Genomic DNA, 22,735 nt, shown 5'->3' with positions numbered 1-22,735 from the left:
TCTGATACTCAATGCTTACACTTTTTCAAAAAATGAAAGTTTTCAGGCAGGCAGGGAAAAATAGTTGATTTTACTGAAAACTTTCCTCTGACTTGAAATTTTTTGGTTTTCAGTTACCAAATCCCTTGATTTTTTTTCAAGTTTGGGGATTTTGGCTTTTCATTAAAAACACTGATTTTTTTTGTCAAAAATTTTTTTTTGCTTTGAGCAGGGAATTGGACTAGATGACCTCCTGAGGTCTTTTCCAACCCTAATAGTCTATGATTCTATGATTTATCATGGAAATTTACAGTTTGACAAAAAAGCCAGTTTTAATTAAAAAGTAAAACAATTGTCCAACATCTTTCCCAATATAGCATGCCCTGTGCTAAGACCCTGAAGTAAGAGCTGACAAATGCATAGTAAATAACACAATCACTGATTTTAGCCTCCTTTTCCATTTCCATGTTGTCCACTAGCGGCTTACAATTTTCTTGAATTTAATCATTATTGGATATTATTTTTCAATTAGTTTTGGTGAATACAGGGCTGCCCAGAGGATTCCGGGGGCCCGGGGCCCGGGGACTTGGGCAGCGGGGGCCCCTGCTTCGGCAGCAAGTCGGCGGCGGGGGGTCCTTCCGTTCCGGGACCCGCCGCCAAAGTGCCCCAAAGACCCACGGCGGGGACCCCCCGCCGCCAAATTACCACCGAAGTGGGACCCGCTGCCGAAGTGCAGCCCCCACCGCAGGTCTTCAGGGCACTTCGGCGGCGGGTCCCGGAACGGAAGGACCCCCCCGCCGCCCAATTACCGCCGAAGATCCGGCTGCACTCCAGTGGCGGGTCCCGCTTCGGCGGTAATTCGGAGGCGGGGGGGGCCCTTCTGTCCTGGAGAGGAAGGACTCCCCGCCAGCGAAGACTGGGAGCGAAGAAGCTCCGGGGGCCCGGGCCCCGCGAGAGTTTTCCGGAGCCCCCAGAGCGAGTGAAGGACCCTGCTTCAGGGGCCCTGAAAAACTCTCGTGGGGGTCCCTGCTGGGCCCGGGGCCTGGGGCAAATTGCCCCACTTGCCCCCCCCCCCCCCCCCCTCCGGGCAGCCCTGGGTGAATAATTCTTGGCCTGCAGCAGTTTGATATCTGGTTAGTTTAGATAGGTCACACAGCAATGCTTCTGATCTCTGGCAGGATGAGTGTAATACATAGCATTGTGGTTGCAAAATTCACTCTCCAAAAATACTTTCTCATATTCACTTAACATTTGTTGTTCACACCAACTTTCCCGCCATGAATACACTCTCTGGGTACACTCACTCAATTTAAACATAGTGAGTGAGTGAACACAGAGAAGTTAGATTTTCATCTGAGCAGAATATTTTTTTCAGATGTTTGCTCCTCTCTGTAGGACACTGTTCCTCTGCCAGCCCTGAGGTACTATGTGTTGAGCCACATTTCTGAAACCAGACAACTGGGAAAAACATGGAAGGGAATGCAATCCATAATTCGCTGGAAAATCACAACTTCAAATGCCAAGAGGGTCTGAAATGACTGAGAACGGGGCCAATGCCAGGAAACGGCCCTGACACAGACCTATTTATAGTAGGTCTGCCTAGGGTAAAATCTAGTCCATTGACTTCACTTCTCAGGATCAGGCCCACAGTCTCCTGGGATTACACTTCTCATAGAAGCACAGAAATTGGAGATGGGGAAGATTTATTAGCTCATCTTGTCCACATATCCCTGCAGGAGCAGTGCAGGATTGTCTCTTAACAGTTCAGTTTCAAGTGCCTAGGCCAGTTTAGATTTTAATGTCTCAAGCAATAGAACTTCTTACTGCAAAACAATTCCACAGCCTACATGTTCTTTTTCTAAGGCTTTTTTGTTTGTATTTACTATTGGTGTTAGTTTCTTAGTTCTGCCCTACAGTGGCATCATGAGGAAAAAAGGGGGAAGAGTCCAATGTAGCCTTAGAAATCAGTTTAATCTGTTCTATGACACTATTATGCATTAATCCTAATGGTATGGTTATTCCACGTGCCACTACAGGGCGGAGTTAACGTTGTCTGGGTGCCTTAACTGTGCATTGGCGAACCTTAACATGACTGGATTTCTTTTAAATTTAAGCTTAACTGAATTTTCTGGATTGGTAATGCTTGGTTTGGGGATAATTACAACATCCCTGTAATTACCCTTAAATTACTAACGTGCTCAACCTTAACTCCAATTGGATATCCTTTTTATCTGGGATTACAGTTATATATCCTGTATCCAGAGCTTCTTGGGAAATAAAATACTATTATGTTGATTAGCTACTTGGTTAAATGATGCATGCTTGGTTCTGGTTTGGGGACAAGGGGGAGCTGCAGCTGTCCATGTGACATTCATGTAGGAAAGGGCTATGTATATGAAAAACCCACCACTGCAATTACACCATGTTCTCTGAAACATTCCCAATGTAATGAGTGTCAGTGGAATAAAAATGTATAACCCCCCCAACCCTTTATTTTAAAATAAATTAAAACTGATCTCTCTGGAGATGTAATACAGCAGCCTCAGGTCATGTGAGGGCACTTATAGCCCATTCTCTTGTATGTCTGTGAGAAGGAATGGAGCAGTGTCTCTTTAAGAGGACATACATCAGAAAACTCTTAGGCTCCAGGTTTCATCCTCCTTTCCTGGAAAGTAAGTTTCCACTAGACTCGGAGACATTCTTCCTGCACTTACTCTACCACCCATCTAGCCACACTGATGTCCAGGGCAGGGGTGTCATTTCCGAAAAAACTGGGGGTGGAGGGCAAAGTTGTGTCAGCATATAGAACATTATATGTGATAATATGGGTTGGGGGAGTGGAGCAGATAGACCTGTGAATTTGGGAGGAGAGGAAAACCAAGGTCTGAGGGACTAACTGCCCACCTTGCCACCTAGCAAATTATACGCCTGGACCAGGAGTTGCCTGGGTCTAACAGAGAGCCATCTGTCTTCATTGGCAAGATATTTTCGTTGGAGGCGATCATTGCCTATGTACCCAAAACCTCTATATTGCACACTACTAACCCACATTTAGGTGTAGATGAGTGGAAAGTGCTTCGATGCGTTGCTTGGAATGTAGTACAATGGTATACAATTACTATGCACTGTGGTAACATGCATAATATTGTGAGCTGGATCAGAAATATCAAGGTTCTGTGGCCTCCAGACTAGATGTCCACTGTTGGGTCACCTGGAGGGTATTTGGTCTGTAATAAACTGGTTGGAAATTTTCTGATGGAATCTTTTTCTGTTGGAAAATATCGATTCATTGAAAGTGAAACATTTCACTGTAAACGTGTCAATTTTGATGCAGTTTAGTTTTGGGGAAGAGAAAAGAAACGATTTGGATTTAGGTTGAAACATTCCATTTTGACTCTGCTTAATGGAATGTTTGCAGTTTTTGTTTTGAAATGATTTTTTCATTTAGAAATTTATTCTATAGTATAAAAAATGTCAAAATTGGAATGAAACGCTTTGATTCACCTAAAATGAATTTTTTTTCCATAATTTTGTTTTCCATAAAATTTTGAATTACACCTCTCCCCCGATATAATGCTGTCCTCGGGACGCAAAAAATCTTACTGCGTTATAGGTGAAACCGCATTATATCAAACTTGCTTTGATCCGCTGGAGTGCGCAGCCCCGCCACCCTGGAGCGCTGCTTTACCGCGTTATATCCGAATTCATGTTATATCGGGTCGCGTCACATCGGGGTAGAGGTGTATTTTGTTTTTGTTCCATTTTGGAATGGAATTTTTTTCAGACTCACAGAATTTCTCATATATTGAAAAATTGAGTTCCCACCCAACTCTAGTCTGCAATGTAAGCAACAGAGAGAACCATGGGCTCATGTTCTACTTTCTGCCTCAAAGGAGTTGCTTGACTGTAAGTGAGGACAGAATGAAGCCATGAGTGTGGTGCCTGATGCAGCACATACTGCCCCTTGGTGAGGACCTTAAATAAATCCAGGCACTGCCACTGACATGCTTCCACTTTCCAAGATCTCCCTAAAAACTCTTACAGCTGCCGACATTCAACCATTCTATTCATGTCTTCAATAGGCTTCGGGGAACATGCAAAGTAAAAATGTTCTGTGACACAAATCTACATATAAATTAGCAGTTGTACCTTTGTGTTTGCAAAGTATTTTGATATAATAGAGAAGATTTGTGAAGAGGTTAAAGGGGGAAGGTGTTCCAGACTTCCTAGTCATGTCCCTGATGAGCATGGCCCTGCCAAACTTCCACTCCGTGTCAGACTGGGCCTGTATCCTCTGGTAGGTGTCACTCATCATGGCGATCAGCAGGTTGATCAGCACAATCAAAGTCACGATCAGGTAGACCCCAAACACAAAGCGGATGATGACAAAAGTGAACTGGGGAGTTCTGGTGAGTGAGGGCAGGGACTCGGGGTCAACGAGGCCAAACAAGGAGAAGAATAATGTGACCATAATGACAACGGGGTCCTGGATAGTGGTGCTCACAGTTGCGTTCCCACTGGCAGCTGAGAGATTGGTCTTTGGTTCAGGGTAGACTGGCTGGTAGACAGATGACAACTGCATGGTGAAGGCTATGTGAAACAAGCCCAGGATGACTGCGAACCTGGTGAGATCCTTCATGAGGTTCCTGATTATGACGGCCCACGGGCCAAAGAGGTGGTGGAAGGTGAGGAACTCCAGGAACTGCACAAAGGAGAGTGTCATGGCCACCCCTAGGAAGATGTTCCTGGCAAACAGGCAGTGCAAGCGATCAGTGCCGGCGAACATCAATGCCAGCAAATGGCAAAGGAAAGCAACGGCAGAAAAGCCCAAGACGAACACTCTGATCCAAGCCAGGCCAGCCCTTTCTCCAGAATGGGTGAGCTCGGTGACCAGTGTCCCCAGCAGCCAAGCTAAGAGCAACCACTCATTCCAGTATGGCACCATGTGACCTTCATAGATGGGGCTAATAGGGGGATACACTATGGTTAGGATGAACAGGATGAGCAGGAAGATATGAGATGCCAAGTGGCTCATGAACTTCATGATAGGAATTTTGTTGAACCTATGTTTCAGGGGTAGGGAGAAAACCAGCCACATGGGGGGGCACGCTAGGAAGCCGACGAACAAAAGGGCGATCTTCCATGGGGCCCACTTCAGGCTGCCATACCAGACTTCTGTCAGGTATTTTTGCACTGCTGGATGCGCTACTACATCCTTCTGTTCACATTCAATTAGCGAGTCCAGCATGGTAGTGCCTCTGTGATCCACTGCGCGGAGAAGGTAGCCAGCACTTCTACCTCCAGAGGCTAGCGTCAGGAGCTCAGTGGCCATGCTCTCCGTGTACTTGGCAGCAGTCAGCAAGTCTTTGGCGCGTTCCTTCTCCTTCAGGGCAGCCATGTTGAAGGCCTGGGAAAGCTTGACAGCAGTGTCCAGGGGAGCAGAAGAGTGAAGGACAAATTCCTCAGTCGCCTGGTTGTTGTTCAGCTTCCCACAGACCATAAGGTCAAAGATAAACTGGAAAAACAAACACCCTAGTTAATATCAGAAAAAGGAGGGAGAGTCTTGTGCTTAAGGCACTGGCTGGAACTCCGGAGATCAGGGTTCAATTACCACTTCTGCTACAAGCTCGCTGTACAACGTTGGTCAAATCATTGAATCTCTCTGGTGTCTCAAGCCTTCTTCTGTAAAATGGGTATAACAGTACTATCTTCCCCCCCACTCTTTGTCTTGTCTATTTACAATGTAAGCTCTTCAGTGCAGGGACCATCTTTTCCTATATGTGTGTACAGCACCTGGCACGAGGAACCTCTAGGTGCTACTGTAATGCAAGTAACAATAACAATGCGTAACACTTTACAAACATTGACTAACCCACAACACATCCCTGGGTAGGGCAGTATCATCACCACCGCTTTACATATGGTGAAACCGAGGCAGAGATCAGGTGACTTCCTAAGGTCACAAAAGGATTCATCATCCAAGCTAGGATTAGAACTCCAATTTCTGTGCTCAGAGGCCACACCTAATCTCTGGATTTAGTAAATAGCAATGTGGGGAAAAAACAATCCAATTTGAGAGGAATATTTCCAAAATGCCAGGAACATTCACATATCTTCACTGCGGCTGAAGAAGGCTCATCATATAAATGCTGGATATGTAGAACTAATGTTCAGTGATGCTTTTTTCAGCTTCTAGAAACAGAGGAGAGGTATCTCTGACTAGATCAACCCCCTGGTCAAGCTGGTTCTAGTACAGTTGGGTGAATAATAGGTTTTTAGGTTAACTGGCAATTTTGACAAAGTTAAAAAACAAATTGTTTCAGGTCAGACCAAAAAGGACAATTTTTGCAGATTCAGAAGTCCATAACATTTTCATTCTGGATTGAACAAAATGTTTCATTCCAACAAAATCAAAAGGTTTCATTTTAATTTTGACTTTTTTTTTAAACACTTTTGAATTTTTAAAAATAAAATGGAAGGAAATTTTGAAACAAAAAGTCATTTCCAACTGAAAAATTGAAATGTATCATTTTGAACATGAAACATTTTGATTTTTTCAGAATCCCCCAACCCCAAAACCAAACAATTAGGTGAAACAGACACCAATTCATGAATCAGTTCGGTATTGCTAAATCTGCCTTTTTCACACCAAAAAAAAAAATTAGAGTTTTGGCAGAAAATTTTTGCCTAGCTCTAGTCTTCAGCTTTGGGAACCCCATCACCATTTCTACCACTGATGTGACCAATGACTATAAACACCTGCATTACTGGGATCCCAGTCATGCTATTGCACCATAAAGCACAGTGTTGATGCTGAGGATTTATAAGTCTTGGCTCAGGGCTTGCCCACGTCACCTCCCCAGAGCTCAGAGTCTCCCCTACCTTTCTGTCCTCAATCAGTTTCAAGGTGGTGGTGTTCTTTTTCAGCAGGAAGCTCACTACTTCTTGGTGGTTCTCAGCAGCTGCATACTGGATAGGTATCCTCCCCTCTTTGGACTCGAGAGTCGGTGTGGCACCGCTTTCCACTAGCAGCCGGACACTAGCCAGGAAACCCGATTTGGCAGCAAAGTGCAATGGGCCCCAGCCTTGCTGTGGAATTAAAGGATGTACAGTGAAAGTGCAGCATTCATTGACCAGGCGTCAGGCAGTCATGTAATAGGGAGTGGTGCAGGAGGGGATGGAATCACCTTTAACCAGAATTGCATGAAACTTTCATAACTTTCAGGTGATGGGCCCACTGGATATCCATGGGCAGCTAACTTGGCTGCCAGCTTTTGTCAATAGACAGCCATGTTGCTGTTAGGAACCATAGAATTCAGGACGTAGGGTTTGGAGTTACTGGCATCATGTATCATTCATGGCACTGGCCTTCGATCAAGGCTTGGTGTGAGACACTACATGAAAAGGTTGCACAGGAAGTGTGACCGCCCCTCACTGTTCCAGCAGGCTAACACCAACTGGGCGAGCTGCTGCTGTACCTTGTCGGTGATGTTGATCTCCGCTCCCTGGCCCAGCAACGCCCGCACCATCTCAACGTGGCCATTGGCTGCAGCCAGGTGGAGGCATGTCCGCCCTCTCTTGTCTCGGAGATGCAGCTGGGAGGTGGATTTGCTCAGAAGGAGCCCAACGACGGCGGTGTGACCATGCTGGGCCGCCAGGTGGAGAGGGGTGGAGCCCTAAGCACAAGTGGGCTGGTTAATATTTTACAGCGTTTAGCACAGGGATGGGATGGCTCCAAGGGCACTAATGGGACCTAACAAGGTCACCTGGAGTCACTGTCAGACTCGGCATGAGAGGCATCTCTCTTACAGCAAGGACAGAGGCTGAGGACCGAGGGTCAGGGAGACTGAACTACCTTCCACAGCTAGAGTTGACCCCTCCAGAACAGGGCTGAAGTCCACTGTCTGAGGGCTACATGGACGAAGCTTCCATTGCAGCAGCCTCCTCTGCGGAGCGAAGAGCTGTCTCTACGGTTGTCAACCCGGCACTGGTCAGCAGTAGCACTAAGATGGTTTGGACCGGCCTGAGCTGGTGAGCAGCCCAAATGTTAGGTCATGGGATTGGCCTTGGATTGTCCCAAGAGGCTGATGCTTCATGGTGGCCTTGCTCTCTTGTCATCTTACACATCAGTGTGGGATGGGGGTACAATGCTAGCCTGAACGGCCACTCAAGGCCCCTGGAGTGCTGGCCTCCGAGAAGCTAGGCCCTGAGAGTTGCTCAAAAGGGCTTGGTTAGTGTCAGCTTTGGGGGAGACATACCACAGCCAGCAGTAAACACAGAGCTCCCCCTGTGACGTATGCCCTGTGTCTGCATCTCTCTTCCGCACCCTTGCTCTGCCCCTCCCATCTTCTTCCCCCTCCCACCCCTGCTCTGCACCGGGGACCCTCCTCCCTGAATCTCTGCCCTCTGTGTCTTCTCCTTCACCCTAACCCTCTCTTACTCTGGTGGGCCTTGTGCATCCAAAGTGACTCTCCTCCTGACCACCCCCGGGGTCCTGCTTCTCCCACCTAGCGCAGAGCCAGAGCAGCCTCTGGGGTGGGAAGTGGAAGCTTCCCGGAGAGATGGTTACCCCAGATGCGACGCTGCAAGAATAAAAGCCACCCCCCCCACCCGACAGGCTGCAGCCTTCTCCTGGGCTGAGCCAGCTCAGAGCACGGTGGCCCCCATGCGAGCAGAACAGCCCCACACTGAGCGTGGCCAGCCTCTTACCTGCAGGCTGGTCTGACAATCCACCTGCACACCTGGGTAGTTGAGCAGCAGCCGGACCAGGCTCTCGTGTCCCGATTGGGCAGCCAGGTGCAGTGGCGTGAATCCTGACTGAGATAAATCACACAGACGGCGGCAGGGCCCCTTTGATGCCCCAGACTCCTGGGCATACAGCGAGGGCAATACAGTTCCCAGACACTTCTCCCCCCCCACACACACACATTGCGTACAAGTCAGAAGCCAGAGCAGCTGTTCCCCCATTTTCTGTGACTCACGCCTGCAGGCGGGCCATGATGATCTACCTTCTTCCCTCTCTGAGGCCCTGGAGAGTCAGCAACGCTGCAGCCTCCTCCGCACGCACCATCACGCTGGGTCCCCTTAGGGTGCCTAGGCCTTGTGCTGGCCATCCCAAAGTCCCTCACGGACAACGCCCCTGCTGTCCCCTGAACATACTGCCTGTGTGTGTTGTTGGATGCTATTTGGGCAACACACCTGGCCTGCAGCCTGGCCGGCAGTGAAGCTTTCATGCCTTTTTTGCTCCTGTCACCGAGGACAGGCCGCGCCACGCACACGAGCTACGCCGAAGACGTGTGTGCGACAATCCTGGGGAGCAGATCGAATGCAACCAGGAACTAGGGCACTTCTAAACCTTTACGCCGCTGGGGCAAGCTCATTCCAATACCTGCCCCTTGCGCTAGCTGGAGGATGACAACTCCGTTCTGTGGCAACTTTTGAGGTTTCCAATTTTTTTTTTGTTACGCATTGGAACAACCCCAAAACCTTTCAAAGGTTTTCATGAGACTCCGTCACTATAGCCTGGTGGTGGGGACACTGCTGTGGGAGACCCAGGCACAACCCCTGCTGTGCCTGATTCAAAGCAGGGAATTTCATCCCAGGTAACACTGACTCAGACAGAGCGGGGTCTTGAATCTGGATCTCCCAAATTCCAGGCCCATGATCTGACCTCCAACCCAAAACCCTCCTGATGAAAATTCATGGAAACCAAAACATTTCGGCTTCCCCGAAACAGCATCTTTCGGCAAGAACGTTCCAACCAGATCTACCTGCCCCCGAGTTCTGGGGCAAGTAGCACCATGGGACCGAGGGCTGCAGCATCATGGTCTCTACACCTTGCAAGCTCCACGCACAGCCCATCCCTTTCAATCAGGACCTTGGAGTCATTTGTCATCCAGACCTCCCATTTCTGGCCCTTTGAAAAGCCTCCCTGTGGAGCCAAATCCTAACCAAGGAGAGCAGAGATGGGACGAGGCAAAGGCAGATTTCCCAAGGCGAATACAGGGGTAAATCCTTCTCCCCGCTCCATAGGCCCAAGGGAGAGCGGAACCAGGGTAGCCGTGTTACACAGAGTGCAGTGACATGATGCAGGGAGGTGGGTGGGTAGGGTCTGGGGTCCATCCAGGTGCAGGGCCACTCAGGAGTGTGTGTCGGGCGTAAGAAGGTTCACTGGCTAAAGAGAAGGGAGTAAGATTCCAGCTGGTGTGGAAACTACTCGGGCCGTTCCGAGCTACAGCAGCAGCAGGGAGGGGGATTCAGTCCGCAGCAGCACTCCTCTGCCAAGCCTGTCTACAGGGGAGAGGACTCGGGCCTACCACACAGTGAAATCACATGGCTCAGTAACACGAGCCCCCATGTTATTTGGCTCCACAGAAATAGACAAGTGGGTTCGGGATGCCATGTGTCGGCTTGTCCCTTAATCCCTCCCCAGCGCTGGCTGCTGTCTTACCTCGCTGGCTTGCTGCTTGACCTGCTGCCCTTCGGAGGTGAGCTTGGGAGGCTCGCTGCGCATGGCGGCCAATCCCCTGGCGAGCATGTCTCGGACGCAGTCCAGCTGGCCGTAATGAGCTGCCACATGAAGGGCAGTAAATCCTGTCTTGGAAGGGAAAGAAAAACACATCCACAGTTCAGGGAAAGCAAACAAGATTTGCTCTTTTAAATGAACCAGAGCGCTCCCATTTAGCATCCGATCAAAGCACAGTACATGCCTGACAGCTGGAAGGAAGAAGGTTAAAAGGGAGAGGTCACAGAAGACATGAGAATGACAGGAACGAAAACAAAGAAAGCGGGGGGGAAATGAGAGAGTTGGAAGAGGAGAAGGAGCTTTTGGGGATACACGACATTTCAGGAGGCAGCCTCTGCATTTGGCATCCACAGTTGACTCCGCAAGGCTCTGGGCAGCATCAGGAAAAGACGACCCCTGACAAAGCGGTAGAAGGCGGGCCCTGTGTTAAGGGATGTGACTGGGTGCCAGGAGCATGCGGTTCTAGTCCCTTCTCTGCCATTGGCCGAGGTTTCAAAAAGGACTAACAATTTTGGATCTCTCTGTTAGCGGGTGCTCAACTTGAGAGCCCTAAAACAAGCCTGATTTTGTGGAAGTGCTGAGCACCCAGCCTCTGAAAATTAGGCCCCTGTGAGGCATCCAAAAATCGAGCCCTCAAAATCACTAGTCACCTTTGGAAACCTCATCTCGCGCTCTCTGGGCCTCAGTTTCCCATCTGCACAACAGGGATACTAATGCTTCCTTTCTCCCACCTTCTGTCTGCCTGGGCTCTTTGCAAGCACATTGGGGCAGGGACGGTCTCTCACTAGGTGTACACGGTGTCCAGCCCACTGGGGACTAACCGTTACCAATAACTGTGTGTCCCAGGCACTTCCCTGCCTTCCTGTGTGGCCCTCTCTCTGCTGGACACGCAACCAGGTCCTGACAATAACCTCTTACGCAGTTACAACAAACACCACCTGAGCTGGGTCCAAACAGTGGCTGTTTTCACAACACAGCCGGGGCGGCTCCAGGCCCCAGCATGCCAAGTGCGTGCTCGGGGCGGCAAGCCACTGGGGGCGCTCTGCCGGTCGCTGCGAGGGCGGCAGGCAGGCTGCCTTCGGCGGCTTGCCTGCGGGAGGTCTGCCAAAGCCGCGGGACCAGCGGACCCTCCGCAGGCAAGCCGCTGAAGGCAGCCTGCCTGCTGCGCTCGGGGCGGCAAAATGCCTAGAGCCGCCCCTGAACACAGCCACACCCACGCCATAGACAGCACGGCCCTTGATGGGCAAAGCCAGCGGCCACGCACTCACCTTGGTGCTGGTGATTCTCAAGGAGACGCTGCCCTTTAAGGCCTCCAGGACACTGATGTGCCCATGTTTGGCTGCCAGGTGAATTGCCGTCATTCCTTCCTAATAAGGAGCAGAGGAAAAGGCCTGGTGCAAATCCCAGAGTGTTGTCACAGCAAGGGAGGAAGTCTGGGCGAGGGACAGAACCTCTGAAAGGCCTCCTGGGGCCTACTCGTATTCTGTGAGGTGCTGACACTCCCAGCACGGCCCAGCTCCATGCTATGACGGTATAATTCAGGGGGGTCTCAAACTTCACAACCCCAGGAGGGGTACCAAAGCCTGAGCCTGCCCAGGCCCCACTGCCCCGGGTGTGGGGGCCAAAGCCTGAGCCCCACTGCTCTGGGCAGGGGGAACAAAGCTGAGGCTCAAGGGTTTCAGCCCCAGGCAGGAGGCCTATAACCTGAGCCCCACAGACCAGGGCTGAAGCCCTCTGGCTTTGGCTTCGGCCCTGGGCGGTGGGACTCGGGCTTCAGCCCAGGGCCCCAGCACATCTAAGCCAGCCCTGGTGACCCCGTTCAAAGGGGGTCGCGGCACAGTTTGAGAACTGCTGGTATAATTCAAGGTGTCACAGGCTGGCTGGGCATTCAGGACAACAGGCCACCGAATGGAGAGCTGCCTTAGCCTGGAACCGTTCGAGGAGTCATGAAGAAAGAGGAGGCTGGTTCTTTATAAATGAAACATCACTGCCCTTCTGCTGCAAGGGGCAGAGAATTTGAACCCTTCATCCCTGAATTAAACACCTCACCGTGCTATAATCACAACACGGCACCAACCTGGGACTAGTCTACAAGAGACACACTAGGGGCATGGGGGGAGAGATGGAAAGAAGAATAGGGATGCTTTTACTTTAGCATCTCAGCAAAATGTTAGTACCTTCCCCAAAGGGGAAAGGGCTCAGACCCCTGCGCCCCATCCACAGAGGTGCACATCAAGGAGAGACACAAGGATGTGAATGTAAAGTTTGTGAATGCACCTTTCCCTGCCAAAGAGAGATTCCCCTTCCGAGCATGCACCCTGAAACGAAGGAGAGGCATTTGCACTCATGGGCAAGCGGGTGTTACCAGTCCCCTCTGTGCTGATTACGGAGGATGAGTTATTACAGCCCCCAGCAGCTCATGCTTTTGACTCTAGAGGGCCCAAGCTGTCTGCCAAAGAGGGCACCCATCACCCATTGCATTCACACCACCTGCATTTTGAACTGGGAGCTGCCCAGCAGGGCCCTTGGTACGTACGCCGTCCTCATCCGCTGCCGAGGCTCCCGTCTGCAGCAAGACCTTCACCACCTCACCGTGTCCACCAGCAGCTGCCAGGTGCAGGGGCGTGGAGTTGCTTGTCTGCAACACAAAGACAGACCGGTTGGGTAACTAACCATGTGCAAGTATCAGGGGGTAGCCGTGTTAGTATCCACAAAAACAACAAGGAGTCCGGTGGCACATTAAAGACTAACAGATTTATTTGGGCATAAGTTTTCGAGGGTAAAAAACCTCACTGTCTGAGCTTCCGAGCACGCTGGCAGTGGGGTTCACCTCGCAAGGATCACAGCATATAAGGTTGAGAGGCAAGGGCCCAGGAAGGTACCAGAGCTCCCTGCATATAACAACGCAATGGCACAGAGCATCAGGACGATGTGGGACTCTCTCACAGGCATCTCCTCCCAATGCCTCAATCCTGGGTCTTCTCAGTGCTAACTTGCCCTAAGGATGCAACCTACGATTCTTCATGCAGGCCACAGAGAAAGTGTAGAGGGGCAAACAGCTGCGTTTAAATTGGGGGGAGGGGGGTTCTTAGGAACTGGGACTGAAATCTCAGCACTCTCCTGTTTGGCCTGACAAACAGGGCTCAAAGAGACCTGCCGGCGACCTCACTGCAAAGGACACATTGCAAATACCCTCCCATGAAAGCAAAGCCTTTAGCTACATACTAAATCAGAGGTGGGCAAACTATGGCCCGCAGGCCACATCCGGCCCACGGGACCCTCCTGCCCGGCCCCTGAGCTCCGGCCCCTGCCCTGCTGTTCCCCCTCCCCTGCAGCCTCAACTCACTCTGGTGCAATGTTCTGGGCGGCGGGGCTGCCAGCTCCTGGGGCAGAGCAGCTGCAGAGCCGTGGCCTGACCCCGTCTCTGTACTGCACGGTGGCATGGCTGGCTCCAGCCAGGTGCCACGGCTGCCTGTCCTGGTGCTCTGGGCAGCGCAGCTGTAGTGCAACCAGCCACTGGTGCTCCAGGCAGCGCAGTCAGGAGGCAGAGAGCAGAGGGGGTTGGATGGAGGGCAGGGACGTTCTGGAAGTGGTCAGGGGGCAGGGGTGTGGATAGGGGTCAGGGCAGTCAGAGGGCGGGGAACAGGGGTGTTGAATGGGGGCAGTCAGGAAGGAGAGGGGGGGTTGGATGGGATGGCGGGGGGCAGTCAGGGGCAGGGTTTCTGGGGGCGGTCAGGGGACAGGAAGGGGTGGTTGGATGGGGGAGGAGTCCTGGGGGCCCGTCAGGGGGCAAGAAGCAGGAGGGGGCGGGGGCTGGGCCACACCTGGCTGTTTGGGGAGGCACAGCCTCCCCTAACCAGCCTTCCATACAATTTCCGAAACCCGATGCGGCCCTCGGGACAAAAAGTTTGCCCATCCCTGTATTAAATAAATAAAAGGGGGCGGATGCAACTAATGCATTACTGAAAACCAGCTAACCGTTGTTGCAATGCCAGCAGACAGGGGAAGGGGAAAACACGCTTACTACAACCGGCAGGCACATTTCCTTTAGGATCTTGTCTAGGCCCTCGTGTCTCCGGGAGGCTGGCAGGAAGACAGAAGGGTTCCCCTATTTATGCTCACTGGGATGCTGGATCTGAACTTCCCAGCTGGTTCCTATCTCCATAATGGGCCAAACCAAAAAGCCAGGCCCCAACGCTCACGAAGTTTGGGGAAAGTTAGATTCGGATCCCAAATGTACAGCTCAGGCCCATGTTATGAAAGCAAAGTGGTGAAGTATCGCGTTATGCACAGTGCCTGGGGTTATTCACTTCCTTTGCGTCTGTCTCTTTGCACCCACCCCGGGGGAGAGCTGATTCCAGAGGGTGTGGCAGCTGACCACATTTCCTGTGGCGGACACAAGCTCTCTGCGTTTCTGAGGCAGCCATGGTTAGTAAGGTGATAGCGTTCCGCGGCTGCCATCTCATAATTTGCCATGACTATTACTGGGATGCCCGCTGTCCGTGGAGCGAAGACTCCGATAGCGTGGCCATGCAGCATGCATAAGGCTATGATTTAGTCACGGCGGTCTCTGATTCCGTCACTTTGCCAGACCTCCGTGACTTCTAGGGCTTCAGGAGGAGGAGGAGGCAGGACTGTGCATCCCTGCCCTGCAACTGGGGCTGACTGGAGCCAGGACCCTGCAGCCCCAGCCCTGTGGCTTCCACCGGGGGCTGTAGCCGGGCCCATGCACTCGAGCCCCCTGGCTTCCCAGGCTCGGCAGAGGCTGAACCGGGGCTGGGCGCCCCAGCCCCACGGCTTTCCCCAGGGCCTGCAGCCAGGGCCAGGCACCTCAGCTCCATGGCTTTCGCCAGGGGCTGCAGCCGGGGCCGTGTGCCCCAGCCCCATGGCATCCCGGGCTTGCCAGAGGCTGCAGCTGGGGCCGCGTGCCCCAGCCCCACGGCATCCTGGGCTTGCCAGAGGCTGCAGCCAGGATTGCGCACCCCTGTCCCACAGCTGCGGCCAGCTTTGGAACGGGGGCCGTGAGCCTCCCGTGGCTGCACCCCCTGCTGTGGCCACTGGAACCGGGGCTGTTTCCCCCACCATGGCGGGTCGCTTGACCTGTCAGCCCCCCACCCCCTCCATGGGACTCCATTCCTCCTCTCTATCTAGCCCTGCCCCCCCCCCAGTTATTTTCAGTTAAGTAACAGACAGGTCACAGGCTCTGTTAATTTTTGTTTATTGCCCGTGACCAGTTCATGACTTTTACTAAAAATAACCATGATAAAATCTTAGCCTTAAGCATGCATAATGGAGGCACTGAGAATGATCTGGATCTCTGGATCCTAGCTGGGCACTGCTTGAGCTCTCAGACACGCGGGAGAGAGGAGGTGCAATACTCTCTCTCTCTACAGATCCAGCACCAGCTTCAGAATCACCCCATAGACCGTCCGTGGCTAGTTCTCCCTTTCCCCCTCTCACTCCTGCATTACCATTTAACTCCCAGCTTCCTCATCCCTCTGGGATAGCAGAACAGGCACAGATCTAGACTGCCCAGCTGGACTGGCCCATAGCAAGGGGACACCGCCACAGGGACTCACCTTGTTGCGTGCCGTGGTCGCCCCCACCTTGTTGAACTTCAGCAGCTCCTTGATCACAGCGATGCTGCCTTTGGAGGCAGCTATGTGGGCACAGGTCGAACCTTCCACGTTGGCAGAGGTCACCAGCTCCGGCTTGTGCTTCAGAAAGAACTGAACCACCTCCGAATGGTCATTCTCAGCGGCCAGGTGCAACGGTGTCTGTCCTTGCTGAGGGGAAAACAGAGCCAGGCACCGTAAGACCCCCGCCTGCCAGTGAATCGCTTCGGGGCTTGGTTGTGTCTCAGTTCCTCGGGGGTGCACCTGGTCAGAGGTTAGAGGCCAGGGCGAAAGGGGGGACATTTTTCAAATTCACAAGTTCAGATCTGAAGGGCAAACACTTCCCAAAATTAAAGGCTTCTCTCAGAAAGACTGGGAAGTCAACCCTCGGCCACCTGGACTGTACCTAAAGGGTCATGTTTGGGGGTAGATCTCCCTTTTTTTGGTCAGGCAGCTGGAGGCTGAAAACAAAATCAATCACACAGCTGTGAGGGTTGAATGGAAACACATTTTAACCCGCCAAGACCTGGGTACCTGCTGCATCATCTGATGGCAGCATTCATTCAGCGGCCAAAGCAGGGCATGGGGCCGCGGGGCACAAAGTCCCTTCTCTGCTTTAGGCATTAGCAAAATCAAAAACATGAGGGGAATTTTACCTGTGTTCTCTGGCTCCTCACACTGCTCCCTAAGGTATCTGTGGGATTAAACTTTTGTGGGCCCCCATGGGGGCAATGGGGGAGTTGGTCCCCAGAGCAAGGGACCAGCCGGGGGCTATGGGGCATGGTACGGCAGGGGTGGCCCTGCTCCGCCCAGTGCGAGGGGACGCTTTTCAAACCAGCCGCCACCAGCCGCACACTGGTCCTGCGCTGCCAGTGTGCTCCTTCCCCTCCGGGGCGGGTCCATGCCGCAGCACACCACCCCCTTGCACAATGCCCCCGCTTTATGCCCAGCGCCCTCCTGCCCAGTACCCCCTTGCCCAGAGACCTCCCCTACACATCCCTATGCCCAGCGCACCCCTGCCCAGAGACTCCCCTACTCACCTCCCACCACAACTACACAGCTCCCTGCACACCACACTGCCCCCTCCCAGTGCCCCACCACCCACAGGACTCTCCCCCCCGCCACTGCCCAGTAGGGTGGGAGACTGGGAGGGTCATCGGGAGGTGGGGCTTGTCAGGGTGGGGGTTTGATGGGCCTGCTTAACCGGGGAGCCCCAGCTGCTGCCAAGGGGATGCCGCATGCCGGGCTCCCGCGTCTTCCCTGCGCCCGCTTTTCCTATCCCTTTCTCTTTCCCACCCCATGCCCTTTCCCTACTGCTCCACCCCCTTCCCATCCCACTTCACTGCCTCTTTCCCCCCGTGTGCCCCCTGTCCTGCCCCACCACAGGATGGCTCCCAGCACACAGACCAGCACTAGGACGCAGAAGGTGGCATCCAGCTGCAAAGTCAGTGGAGCTGAGTGGCACCCTCTTTTTTCAGCCGGGAAGCTCTGCCCTCACAGAAATGGGGGGCAGTGGTATGTGACCCCCGTTTCCCCCCCACCCCAACTCTGTTAGGGGCAATGCCCCCCAAACTACGCCCATGGGCATTCCTAGTCACACACCCCTGCCCCGTGCTTCCCGTTGCTTCTCCCTCTCTTTCTGCACCCCGCAGACAGTGACGGAGAAGTAGGGAAGCAAAGAAATCTGCAGAGGGACCTGCTTTCATTCCCCCAGGAGTACCGCCCCACAGAGACACCCCAGAGACCCACTCCCCCACTCCCTACCCACCAAGTCAAACTCACCCGCCTCTGGGAGCCGACCCTGTCTGCTAGGCTGAGCTGGCCGGTAGGGGATCTCTCAGAAGCTGGGAGACCAGGTGTCTGGTTTTGAACTGGAACACCGGTCGAAAAGGGACCCTGGCGGTTCCAGTCCGCACTGCCAACTGGGTCATTAACAGTCCAGTGGGTGGTGCTGCAGGGCTAAAGCAGGCTAGTCCCTACCTGCCCTGGCTCCATGCTGCGTCCCGGAAGCGGCCAGCAGGTCCAGACCCTAGGCAGGGGGGGCCCCAGGGCTCCGCGCATTGCCCCGTCCCGAGCACTGGCTCTGCACTCCTGGCCAATGGGAGCCAATGGGAGCTGAGAGGTACGGGGGCAAGGGACATCGGTGGCCGTGTGTGTGCATGCAAGGTGCAGAAGGAAGCCTGCACTGCCACAGGTATAACACAGGCCGTGGCAGTGCCTATGTGAGTTTCTGCAGTCAGTGCATCTTCACTAGACAGACTGCAGGCTACACGTCCGCCTTTGCTATTTACCAAGCAGGATGGTGGCTAACAGAGCGCTAATGAGCCTTGCCAGAGCATCTATTCCCAACCTTGCATCGAATCTTACCTGACGTTACTGGAGATGGGCCGGGTTCTGCAGAGCCAAGAACATTGGGTGAGTTTAGATCTAGATTTTAATGGGAATAACTGGGTCTGCCAGTGCTTAAAGAGGTCTGAAGAAAGTGTGTGCGCGCGGGGCTCTGTCGTGATCTGGGAGCAGCAAGTTTGGTAAAACAGTGCCTAATGTGCACCCCTCGGTGTTCCAGGTCAACTTAAATATATAGTGATTGCGGGTTCTGTGACCCCTTGTGATCTCCTCTCCCCCTGACTTTAAGCACAGGGGCTGCTGCTTCTTTAAAATGGGATGTCTGCCTCCTCTGACTGCACGTCAACACACAGGGCCGTGGCACAGCACGGCATTGTTATGCTGCACAGTGATGCTGTGCTGAGTGGACTGAGGGGATTCCTTTGGTTGCAAATGCTGGGGCTAGGGTATTGGTTGTGTAAGCACTCATAAGGGCACGCCAGGGTTCAATGCACCTGCACCCTGTCCCTTTAAGGACCAAAGGTCAGCTGAGGAGGTCAAAGGGGCCCACCTAGATGACAGCAGCAGAACTTTTGGTGTGCTCCAGAAGGACTCAGCTGCACTGGGGATTCTTCGAACTGTGCGTGTTTGTTTTTGGGATGTTACATTTAATAAAACTCCAGTTTTAAAATGGTTCTGGATCTGGGAGGGTAACAGCTGCAGGCTGTTTTTATGGGAGGCAGAAAGCCAAGAGAAGCAGCTGTGAGTGGGGCCCTGAGAGGAAGCAGAGGTAGAGTTTCTTGGGCACAGAGCTTGCTGGAGAGGCAGGCTGGGGGATTTCAGAGCAAGGAAATTGCCTGCTGTTTGTTTCCACTGCATTCAATTAAACAGGACGTTGGTGGACATTCCATGTACATGAATCAGATTATCTCAGCAATAGCGGTGGATCAGCAGTTACCATTCCTATATGATTAGTGCTGACTGACCTTTTTGTTGAGGGGCTCCGCAGAGGCTTCAAGGACTAAATGGGCCACGGAGAGCAATGTAACCTCTCCCCAGTGGAGGAAGTTCCTCCAGGTTACACTCAAGGCACAGTGGTATGGGGCAGTGTGCATGCTGGCTAACCCTGCTGTACCAGTCCTGTGTCAATACGCAGGAGGTGAGTCTCCAGGGCTCTCCAGCCAGCCTCTTTTGGTCACATTCTCCAAATTCTTGTGGTGTTTAGATGTTGCTTGTAATTATTAGAACTGGGAGCACTGGCTGTTTGGAGTCTGAAAGGACAGGAAACAGGAAGAAGGGGGGAGGAGTTGAGGAGGCAGAGTGAGAGTTACAGAGGGTGCAGCAGCAGCTTGGTAAAGAGGTTTCCACTTTAAAAAGAAAGTCCTGTTGAAGTTGTTAGTACCTTGCCCGGTTGATACAACATTTTGGTGATGAGGATGGGATCTTCTGCCTCTGAACCCACCTGCACCCTTTCTGCAAAGCCCAGGTGAGCCTCCAATTGCTTTTACTGCCTGGATCCATATGTTTGAGACTTATCTGCTTCCAATCAGTGCTACAGAGATTTCTGAAGTAATAAAGCATGCTCTGCTAATCCACTGCCTTGGAGCAGAAGGGCAGCGTATATTTTACACTTTTCCCCTTGCAGATGATAAATATGAGACTGCACTCACTGCATTAAATAACTTTTTTGTGCCAAAAGTGAATGCAGTAGCTAATCACTACAGATTTCACCAGCATGAGCAGAAACCAGGGGAGACTATAATGCAGTATATTGCTTCCCTGAGGTGTCTGATTGTAACTTGTGACTTTGGGAATATGGCAGATGAGATGATTAGAGACCAGCTCATTGAGAAAACAACCATGCTTCGTGTAAGAGAATGCTTACTTCTAGAACCACAACTTACACTACAAAAAGCAATAACCATTGCTACTCAGACTGAGTCAGCTACAGCTGAAGCCAAAATAATGAGCAGGGATACAGGAGACACAGTCCAGGCTGTGACTCCTTTGCAGAAAAATTCACTATTGCTGCAGACAAACAATTGCAGGAGGAAAACTTAGGAAAAGCCACTGAATCAGCAAATTCAAAATACAGTAAAAGCTTTCGCTGTGGATCCCCACAACGCCTTGCAAGCTACACAGGATGGCCAGCAAAAGTAGCTCAGTGCAATCATTGCAAAAAGATTGGGTGTTTTGCTAAAGTATGTCGCAGTAGCCAGTTCAATCAACAGGTGCATGCAGTTACAATACCAGATGTTACTGTGCTGAGCGTGGACAAAACCACTACTGCACATATTGCAGAACAGATAAAGTGCACTGTAAACGTTTCCGTCATACCCTCAGGCAAATCACACTCTGTTAAGCTAATGTTGGACACTGGCTCAGCAGTATCTATACTACCTGATTCCATCTATTTGCATTACTTTAAAGATGTGCCTCTTACTGAACCCAAACTTCAGCTGGTGAGCTATTTGAAAAACCATACTCCAGTACATGGCTGCCTGCCAGCAATAGTTACTTTTGGTGATTGCTGTGTAACTGCAGAGTTCTACATTGTCCACAAAGGCACTCCTATCCTTGGCAGAGATTTACTGGCTGCTTTAAATCTCAGGGTAGTTAATGGATGAATTGATCTTCTTCAGCAAAGCAGTCTTGCGGTTACACACACCAGTTTCAACTGGGACCCAACACCAGGTTGAGGAGAAACTTGGCTGTGCTTATGGGTTTCTGCATAAAGTTAAAATGCGGAATAATGTGATGCCTGTATGACAGAAATTATGGCGCTTACCATTTTCAGTCAGGGAAGCTGTTTCAGAGGAACTTAGAAAACTTGTTCAAAAGGACATTATTGAAGAGATTAACTCCTCGGAATGGGTTTCACCTATGTAGTGACGCAGAAGAAGGGTGGAGGAATTTGCCTTTGTGTGGACTTAAGGGAGTCAAATAAAGCTATTGTGATTGACAGCCATCCTCTTCCTCACAGAATATATGGAGATATACCTATCTCATAGAACTGGAAGGACCCTGAAAGGCCATTGAGTCCAGCCCCCTGCCTCCCCTAGCAGGACCAAATACTGACTTTGCCCCAGATGGCCCCTTCAAGGATTGAACTCACAACCCTTGGTTTTAGCAGGCCAATGCTCAAAAGACTGAGCTATCCCTCTCCCCCAAGCCACGTGTACAAAAAAAGGCAAGAACAAATATGACAGAGTTGGCTGGGTTGCGTAGCATTCTTTAAAACCAAGTCTATGTACATGTACAGTTCAAAGCCAAGACCCATCCAGATATTGTAAGTGTTGTGCTTCAAATCAGCATGGAGACAGGGCATAGCTACTACAGTAATTCAGAGACCTCTTTAGTCGCATTTGATCATGTGAATAATTTCTTGTCAGTCCCATGGCCTAAAAACCACTTTTGCCTTACAATCAGCCTTGTTGCTTTTCAATTTGTTTTATTAGGAAATTTCTCTCTTTTCTGGTGCAGGGGCTATTGACAATGAGCTCTCTCAGGTGGTATGATTATATATTCACTCAGAATGTAACTCCGTTGGTTACCTAAAGAGACATGACAGAAATGAAATATCTGGGCTTTCCATTAAATTAAGCAAGAGAAATTTTTGGCCACATAGGCAGGAGAAAGTTTGAGAGACAGCTGTATTAGTGTATGGAATAGTATTCAAAGGAGAACAGAGGAAGTCACAGGTGGTGACTTGGGATGTTTAAAATAAGTATTTGCCGAAATCTGTGGAGCAAAGATGTTTTCTACTCTTGATTTGCAAAGCGCATACCACCAGGTTATATTGCATGAAGATAGCAGAGACCTCAAAGCATTTATTACACATGAGGGACTATTTCATTTTAAACTTGTTCCATACGGTCTTGCATCAGCCCCAAGTGCCTTCCAAAAAATGATGTCATTGATTCTGAAGAATCAACATGGAGTTCAGTGCTATTTGGATGATGTTATGGTGTTTGGAAATACTACTGAGGAACATGACAATAACCTGCAGTCTGTATTAAACTGCATCAGCAAAGCAGGCGTCAAGCTCAATAGGTCCAAATGCAAATTTAGACAAACTGAACTCTCCTTTCTGGGGCAAACAATTTCACAGGCTGGACTAAAACCTGATCCAGATCATATCCTGGCAATTTCAAATGCTCCTCCTCCAACAGATTTGCAAACCTTACGTTCCTTCTTGGGTCTTACCTCCTGGTGTGCAAAATTCATTCCCAGTTATGTCATTGAACCGTTACGAGAATTACTACAGAGAAGTTCAACCTTAGTGTGGACA

General features: G+C 51.2%; 1 protein-coding gene across 3 annotated transcripts in view; it reads right to left on the bottom strand.

Moving 5' to 3' along the window:
• The window catches only part of LOC123364788 (serine/threonine-protein phosphatase 6 regulatory ankyrin repeat subunit B-like), an 83,773-nt gene that overhangs the window by 3,863 nt on the left and 57,175 nt on the right, over positions 1–22,735 (bottom strand). For all 3 annotated transcript variants that reach the window (XM_045007174.1, XM_045007175.1, XM_045007176.1), the window contains 8 exons: positions 16,084–16,290; positions 13,041–13,142; positions 11,773–11,871; positions 10,430–10,576; positions 8,689–8,796; positions 7,458–7,655; positions 6,862–7,068; positions 4,129–5,494 (listed from right to left, as the gene is read on the bottom strand). In XM_045007174.1, coding sequence (XP_044863109.1) covers positions 4,129–5,494; positions 6,862–7,068; positions 7,458–7,655; positions 8,689–8,796; positions 10,430–10,576; positions 11,773–11,871; positions 13,041–13,142; positions 16,084–16,290 — 2,434 coding nt within the window. The remainder of the gene's footprint in view (positions 1–4,128; positions 5,495–6,861; positions 7,069–7,457; positions 7,656–8,688; positions 8,797–10,429; positions 10,577–11,772; positions 11,872–13,040; positions 13,143–16,083; positions 16,291–22,735) is intronic.

Source organism: Mauremys mutica, chromosome 2, assembly GCF_020497125.1.
Source record: "Mauremys mutica isolate MM-2020 ecotype Southern chromosome 2, ASM2049712v1, whole genome shotgun sequence".
In the NCBI taxonomy this organism is placed as follows: domain Eukaryota; kingdom Metazoa; phylum Chordata; order Testudines; family Geoemydidae; genus Mauremys; species Mauremys mutica.
The sequence above is the reverse complement of the archived record's forward strand: the minus strand, read 5'-3'. Positions and strand labels throughout refer to the sequence as shown.